General features: G+C 48.2%; 1 protein-coding gene across 1 annotated transcript; it reads left to right on the top strand.

Moving 5' to 3' along the window:
* The first annotated feature begins 579 nt into the window (after positions 1–579).
* LOC128725550 (larval cuticle protein A2B-like) lies at positions 580–3,251 on the top strand. Its single transcript, XM_053819303.1, has 3 exons — positions 580–646; positions 797–877; positions 2,041–3,251. The coding sequence occupies exons 1-3, from the start codon at positions 632–634 to the stop codon at positions 2,572–2,574; spliced, it is 630 nt and encodes a 209-aa protein (XP_053675278.1). The 5' UTR covers positions 580–631; the 3' UTR covers positions 2,575–3,251.
* Positions 3,252–8,442: the final 5,191 nt, after the last annotated feature.

The raw sequence follows: 8,442 nt of genomic DNA, 5'->3' as shown, positions 1-8,442 counted from the left end.
GGTCGTGTAATGATCGATTGAGTGGTAAAATACTGCAACACCCGCCTCTGAGACGGAGCCTGACGGCTGCCCCTCAACGGTTCGTTCGCTCGTTTGGTGACCACGAACACTCACACGCGGTAGTGTTTCGGTTTTCCTCCCGCACCGATCTCATTTGGCGTCATCTTGGTACGCCCTGGACACGATCGGTACGATTACTACTCGACTCGAGTTGACTGCCGTGTACTTGCTCGTTCGCTCCACGAGATCTGCACCTAAAGCTCTCTCTATCTCTCGCTTCCTTCTCCGACAAGACGGAGTGAAGCGTAAGAATCGCATACCGTACTCGAACGCGGTTTAGAAGGCGCGAACCGAAACGGCGCTAGCCCACCGTTGAGAGTGAAAGGGAACGAAGCGCCCAAGCCGGTGGACCGGTGACCACTGAGAAGAGCAAAGCGAAGGAGGTGCAAGGCTGTGGAAGGAGGAACAAAATCTACGGGCCTCGAAGCCACTACGGTGGACGCCGACAGCCACACGCACGGGTGGAGTTGACTATAAAAGCTGCCAGCGCAAATCAGCTAGATATCATTCGCAGTTCAGAACTCGTCCTAGTGCAAAGCAAAGCAAAGCAAACCCCCCAAAACCAACTAAAATGGCTTTCATCAAAGTGAGTGATCGTTTGTGGTGGTGCAAGAGGAATGGGACACTGTGCTGTGGTGGGATCCTTTCCAGGATACCGCACTGACAGGACTTTGGAAGTGTTTCTGAACGCTACAGGCTCTCAGGTGTGCTCTAACGCTGTTTTTCTTCTTCGCAGTCCCTTGTGTGCCTGGCTGTTCTCGGAGTTGCCGCCGCTGGCGTGGTCCCGCTCGCCCACGAATACCAGGGAGACTACTACGTAAGTATCGTGAGGAAAAATCGTGAGCTAGACTGGGTAGAATGATTCAAACCCCTTGAGGAAATGGATGACAATAGCGAAGGTTGGAAGCATTTGCATCAAATTCTTTTTTTTTTCTATTGTGAAAGAGCATTCAAATTACCCTCAAATTATCTCAGGATCCCTGACTGATCCTTAATTTGATCTTCCTGATGTTTTGAGAATGGGTTTTAGAAAAAACATCCCCTCTCCAGTAAAAAATCACCAGTTTGAATTTATTTGGAGGGTTCGTCGCTTTAAGTCTTTTGTTCAAATCTTTTTTAAAAGCGGTTTTAATGGCTTAGTTTTTACCTTATTACAATCAAATCAACTACTGTGCATCGATTGAGTGAATATTTGAGCAATTTGCTACAGAATGTTGGCAATAACATCTGCAATTGAGTCACTCCTAGTGGTTTGTGGGATTTGCAGCACAAAAACCTGCAACTCTATCATCCAACCCGACGCTTATTGTTCTTGGCATCCATTGCTAATGGTGCCCACCGCCCTTCGGTACTAGCAGACGCCCTTTTAAAGGCATCGATCGATCTCCGATGCCTCATTAAATGACACTTCTTCGATCGTCATCCTCCGGTTACGGTGACGGCGCATGGCGCAGCTGCAACTGCAATCGTGCGCGCACAAATGCGTAACTTGCCCTTGGTCGCGTTTCATCGCGCTTGATCATTCCATTTTATCGATGGCCCCATGAAGGTGAGTCGAAATTTCACTCTACCGACCGATCGCCACTTGATTTGACGAGCAACGACACCGCGGTTGCTTCTGTTTTCACTTTAGGGGATGAAAAAGCACTAAAAATCCAAAAACGCACGTATATCGTTCCGTAATCTTTCGCAGGTGTTACATTTCAATCGGTTCGCTGGAATGGCTTTTTAACGGCTTGTTGATTTGGCCGTTTGATTTTGTTTCCCCCAGATACCGATGGTTCGTGGGGCCGTAAAAATTAACACAAAATGCTACCGAAATCCGACTCGCGCCTAAATATTTATTCTCATTGGAAATGCAAGATAGGCAAAATATGATAACGAATGAATATGTTACACGGCGCCCCGGGGTGGCCATCGTGAAGGTCACAAGCCTCTCACTAACCACTACGTTTCCTGTTGTTCTTCCCATCCGTACAGGCTCACCCCAAATACTCCTACAACTATGGTGTCCACGATAGTTTGACCGGAGATGTCAAGTCGCAGGTTGAGAGCCGCGACGGTGATGTCGTGAAGGGCCAGTACTCCCTGGTTGAGCCTGATGGTTCCGTGCGCACTGTTGACTACACCGCCGATGACGTGAACGGATTCAACGCCGTTGTCAGCAAGTCTGCCCCGTCCGTCCATGCCGCCCCGGCCGTTGTTGCCCACGCCCACGCCCCGGCCGTCGTCGCCCACTCCCCGGCCGTGTACGCCGCTCACCATGCTGCCCCGGCTGTCGTCGCCAAGACCGTTGTTGCTCATGCCCCGGCTGTGTATGCTGCGCACCACGCTTCCCCAGCTGTCTATGCCACGCACTCTGCCCCGGCCGTCTATGCCGCGCACTCTGCCCCGGCCGTGTACGCCGCTCACCACACCGCCCCGGCCGTCTACGCCTCGCATGCTTATGCTCCGGCTCACGGAACCGTTGAGTACCACGGCAAGGCCGCCGCTCCGTTGGCCTACTACCACTAAAGCGCTCTGCCAACTCGAAATTCGACCACAGGCCATCCCAGAGCTGCCCGTCCGCATCCTCATCTCCCGGCCGGATCCCCTGCCTGCCTTCACTGCCAAACGTGTGGATATTTATTTCATCCCCTAGCTCTATCATCCCTGCCCTGGAACGGTCCCGGGCGCTTGCCGGGGGCTGCTAGCCGTGCTGGGGCCTGGGGTTTGCGGGTGTGGCAGCTTTGGCGAGCCGACATCTCTCCTGTGCCCCACCTACTCCCATTTTTGTCCCCCCGGAGTATCATCCCTTTGCGCCGTCATCGGCTCTAGGATGCACGCTGAACACGCTTGAACTGCAGAAGGATAGATGAGTTTTGTATGGTCTGCTCGGTGACGGGAAAAACCACGTGGTTTTGGTTCCAATCGAACTAGTTCCTGTGGTCCCGTGACCGCCGATCAAGAGATTTCCAGCCGTGCCGATTTCTGAAAGCTTTGCTATGCACCATGGCCGGGTGGTCCAAGTCGTGTGACGCGTGCACTAATGAGTCGAAACGAAACGTGAGGGATGCTCCGGCTTTTCTTCATCATGGTCATCCTTTCGGGTTCCTTCGCGGGACTCATGGAAGGGTGGCCAACTTGTACAGAAACGAATACCGATGATGATATTAATTTAAAATGAAGAATAAACTCAAATGTACGATGAAATTAAAGTCACTCATTTTTCACTGTTTCGTTGATAGAAATGAAAGAAATCTAGGTTCATTTTCAAAAAACTATGCAAAAAATTGAGCAGCAAAGCAGCAAAGAATAGAACTAAGTTTCAGATTGAAGTAAAGCACTAAAACCAGCAGGAATCGTACGGTTGAGCTTCTGCAGAGCGCGGTTAATTTAGCTGATCCTTTGATTTTTGATAGATTTGATTTGAATAGATGTCAAAAACATTAACACCTTATAAATCATATGTAAAGCGAATGGAAATCTTTCAAAACATACCAGAACATACTTCTTTTTTATTTAGTTCCGCATCCGGGTGTAGAAACACGCTTCATTGTAGTAACCATGGAATCCATAGTAAATCGAAAACGCTTACATGATGTGCAACAAATAGCATACATTTAGGCGTATAAATCAATGGGTGGAAAATTTTTCCAATATCAGCATACTTCTTTTCCTTGCATTTCTTTGATTAAATAATTAACAGCCAAAATAGTGCGTACAATCAATAATCAAACAGATTGCATTAAATAGTGCATTGTTTGAGTTTTTTGTATCGTTCAGCTACCTCTCACAAGCGCATAGTTCCAATCGCTTCTATTTCCGATGTTGATGGCCGTTGATTAGTATTCCTATCGGTAATCCTACAAAGCAACAATATTACTCAAAAGTAATAGAATAACACGCCATTTGGGCACGACCATCAGATGCGCTTTCGCAAAGTGTTGCTGGGACGGAAAGGTCGCTTGACAACCGTCAATTTCCCATCACTTTCGTTCTGCTTGATTGGATCGTGGATAACTCGCCATTTTGGTTGAGTTCTGGTTGAAAAGTTGCAATACTCCAGTCCAGTGCAGTGAAGCATGGAGAAAAACGAGCGATAATGTATTATACAAACGTTTAAATTAAATTGCAAGTTCTGCGTTCTTCGTGGGTGGAGGTCGAGCTTGGGGTCCGGATTGCGCTAGATTTTGGTGATTGTGGTGTTTTTTTCCTCCATACATTTTGTTCCAACCGTGCCATCTGGTGATCACTCAGGCGAGTCAACATTGCCGTCGTCTTCCGCCTTTGGTCACACGGTGCCACAAAAGGCATGCGAATAATTCACAACGGGCTCGGCGCTGAATCGGCTACCGGATTGAACAGCTTTATGCAAGGAAATCCAAGCAACCGTCATGTTGGCCGTAGCTTATCGTAGCGTGGTGACGTGCACTCGTTGCCCGCAGTTTTCATCACAAATGAACTCCATTTGCAAGAGACATTTCAAGCAATTGAATTGCAAGAAAAAACACGATCCGAATGCACCAACCGACCCGACCCGAGAAGTGTGGCTTAAATAATATCATTTTCTTGCTCCACCGTTGGAGAACCATTGTCTGGGGCCGCATGCATAAATCAGCCACGAGATCCTCTCCAACGTTTGTGGTGTGTTTTTTTAGCATCAAAGTGATCTTATCTGCTACGAAACCCTCCGACCCGGCCATCGAGATCTCCATGCCGTACCGCAATCGATTGCCGGAATGAGGGAGAGAGAGAGAGAGAGAGAGAGAAAAAATAACCAACAAGCCTCTTAACAAATGGCGCACTAAAAATGGCGCCGGAGCGCAAATTAAAACATGTTTTAGCAGCCCCATCTTACCGGGGGTGCGGTTGCGCTTCTCTAATTGATCGTCTTTCATTGCCCAAAGTGGCTGTAAAGTGAACCGTCACTATCGCACCCTCAGTAGCGCTTGTAATGGCGGCAGTTATGGAGCTACGTTCGCTGAGAGTGAGAGTGAAGCGTCAAGAGTAGAGGGGTAGAGTGGTTTTTCACACAAGCCCCGATTTCGATCGCAACCCTCCCGTGCATTAAGGCATGCAAATTTTCCCACCCCCCAAAAGAGAAGCTTATTTCGGCCACAAGCATAACTGGGAAGAGGTTGTCCTCTTTGGGGCAGGAAAAAACAAGCAAACACACACGCACACACAAATGGCAGCGGGTAATAATCCTCTAGTGGGCCATCTTCACACCGAGAAGTAGGTGGTTGAATAATAACTGGAACCGGCACTGGGTCGGGATCGGTTTGCCCATTTTCCAACCTGTACCGGTGCGCTTGGAATTGGGTTGATGGATCTATTACCGATCAAGAAGCCATTCAGAGCCACCCCGAAGCAGGTGGAAAAATAACAGGTGACGAAAACGGGGTGCTCGAGCGAAAAAAGCAACCAGTCGGGAACAAATCGGCCCGAAACGGTGGCTGCAATCGATGCGGCGCAGATTGTAACCGACTCCAGCGATAAATAGATTATGCGCTCGTGCCAGCCGCAGACGACGCCGGTTGGGATTCGCTTATGTCATTCGCTCGGTCCGATCCACAGATGATCTCCGTCTTGTCCGTCTCCGAGCTGTGGAGGAGGTTTTTCTTCTGCGAGAGGTGCAACCTGGCCGTTGTGGCTTTTGTCCGACGAGGTGACCGTCGCGTTGAAGCAGCACATCTGGTCGAACGCGGTAACGCACGTAACGCCTTGGGGTTTGATGTGGATTGACGCGAGTGCGGGGTGTTCTCATTTTGGGGTTTCGGGTTTTCCAGCGCAGCTACCGATCCATCCTCGGGGCGGCCATTTTTCGCCCAATACACAATTGATTAACGATCGGTGGAGTTTAGCGATACCGCATGCAAATTATTGAATAATCGCGCATGATCGATGATTGATCGTTAATTTACATAATCTTCTTGAATCGACAAAAAGAGCGAGGGAGAGAGAGACAAAAAAAGTTAATAGAGAGAGAGAGAGAGAAAGAGAGAAATAATAGAAGAATGAAAAACATATGAATCACTATTAGCTCAACATAAACAATGCGCTATGTTAGTTGTATACGACATTGTCAATTAATTTGTCATTTTCTCCGTTAGCTTGTCTCATCGTCTTGGTTAGCTGACTAGCAAATTAATATTGTAATCATGTTTGTTTCATCATGTTCTATTTCATGAATTTATGCATTCTTCCAATATGGTAATAAATTACCTTTCAAGCCCACAAAAGTATATACTGAATCAAGAAATCATAAAAAACTAATAAAGAAATCGTTCCAAATGATCGTGGCGCCAATCGTTCCGGCAATGTTTTCTTCATTGTTTTTGAAAAAAAAACGGAAAAGAACAAAAACCGAGACCTTCTATTTTGGAGCATAAAAGAGAGGCTCCCCATAAAATCGCTCATCAGCTGCGAAGCAATAAAAAGGAACATACCCATGGCCGGACCCATAGACCTTCAAACCGCCCGAAGAATAATCCCCGCTGCACCGTATCGCCGGCTAGCGATCGTTTTGCGCTTCGCTGCCCACAACTTACAATTAACATGTTGCAAATCTGCAGCCCAATGAGAGGCAAAAAGAAAACACACGCACAAAAAACTACTGTTTCAAGTTTTGTCAACGCGCAGTGAGCAAAGCCTTGCCCTAGGATTAGGCTTCCGAGAGCGCGTATGTGTTTCGTGCCTTGGCTATTTTTTTTTCTTTCGCCTACTTCTGCGGCCAACACTTGATCATGAGCTTGTAGACAATTGTTGGGGGCTTTTCCTTGCCTCTTTCTCTCCATCAACCTTCCTCTCGTGCTCTTTGGCATGTCTTCATTGTTGCAGACTCCGGCACGGGGTGCGTCTACAATTGGAGGGCATTCGTCAATTGAATTGCCGATACAACATGCGTGTTTCGGTTGGGGGTTATGTGGTTTTACGCGCATGGAGGTCGAACAGCTGCTTGCGCAAGCTAGACCATCGGTTTATGCTGTCGGTGGTGAGATGGTGGACACAAAAAAAAACTGTCGCAATTAGCCGACCTGGCCACTGACGCCGATCGCATCGGGCCGTGTGATCAGTTAGAAGAGAAATTATACTATTTTGTTGTAAATTAACGCCAATCAAGGTTGCCGAGATATGGGAGACGTCGAAATAAAGCGAAGGGGACAACAAATGGACACCCCTTATAAGGATCCACAAGAAGTAAATCCAACCAACTAATAGACAATTAGCATTTCGATGGAAGCAGAAAAATCCGCACCGAAACAGAACCACGATATAGAAGTGGGTCATCCATCATCCTCTGGCATAGTTTTTCTTCTTTTTTTCCCGTGTGTTTCCTCACACTCCTCAACAACCCCTCCGGCAGCGTCACTCGGCGGAGAAGCACACATCAGACGTCGCGCGAAAAAGAACTGGTCACTTTCCCACATCTGTGCGGCGCGCGATCGATTGCGCAAAAAGGCCGGGGAGTAATTGTTCCATCGGTCGCGGGTGCATCGGCAGCTGGGTTGGCCATTAACGCTTCAACCTTCTGGTGTGCGACCCCAAACCGGGCCGGGCTTTCCCTTTCGCCGGTCCAGCCCGTGATGCAGATGAGCCTCGTCGCTTCGATGGGAAGCAGTAAAACTTTCGCGCGACATTCATCGTTTGAGCGCACGCTTGTGTGTTGCGAAAAGTGCGGCGAATTCAAATGGTGGCGAACGATCGCCCTCGCAAGCTTGTTCATGAACTTTCGTGCCCCCGAGTGCTCCAAAGGGGTCGGTTTGCACGTCAAATTTGCTGACCAAATCTCGGCCACCGTGTGTAACCTTGGCGAAGGCAACCCTTCAGGTACTGGAGCACGATCACACGTGTACTGCTTTTTGGATCGGTTTTGCGATGGTCAGGGAATTGCCTCGGGTGTCAACGGCACCTTCTCAGGTCTCAGTTGCTGATCGCAGCTCGCTTTCGGTCGGGTTTGTTCCGTTCTCACACGCTACCGAGGGCTAATTGCGAGATTAAACACGGACCTTCCGAGACCGGCGCTGGTGGGTCGTTACGGAGGCCGCGTTCAAAATACGACGCGTTTGCTTCGACTCGGCACCGAAATGGATGTTTCTTTGCGGTGATCCGCGTCGCAGAGGTGGTGTAGGTTTACATTTATATTGTCTTTTTACATTTATTTCTTATTTCGAAATCGCGATGCAAACGATCACAAGATCGGAAAGCAGACTAACGGATTAGCAATTTCTTGTCAGTTATCAAACAAAGAGATCTCTTTTTGAGTGACAGTGATAGACATTTGAGGGCACTTTGATGTGATTGTGAATTTTTGATAAATTAGCCAGAGTTAAGATAAGTCATAATCTTTAAATTGTGTATTTTTCATGATGACCTCACTACGCTTGACGCATTGAAGTG

Source organism: Anopheles nili, chromosome 3 (genome assembly GCF_943737925.1).
Source record: "Anopheles nili chromosome 3, idAnoNiliSN_F5_01, whole genome shotgun sequence".
In the NCBI taxonomy this organism is placed as follows: domain Eukaryota; kingdom Metazoa; phylum Arthropoda; class Insecta; order Diptera; family Culicidae; genus Anopheles; species Anopheles nili.
The sequence above is the reverse complement of the archived record's forward strand: the minus strand, read 5'-3'. Positions and strand labels throughout refer to the sequence as shown.

What these genes read in the sequence shown, in the direction of transcription:
- LOC128725550 (XM_053819303.1), top strand. An exon ending in AATACCAGGGAGACTACTAC is followed by an intron (nt 878 to 2,040) that starts GTAAGTATCGTG and finishes CCATCCGTACAG; the next exon opens with GCTCACCCCAAATACTCCTA.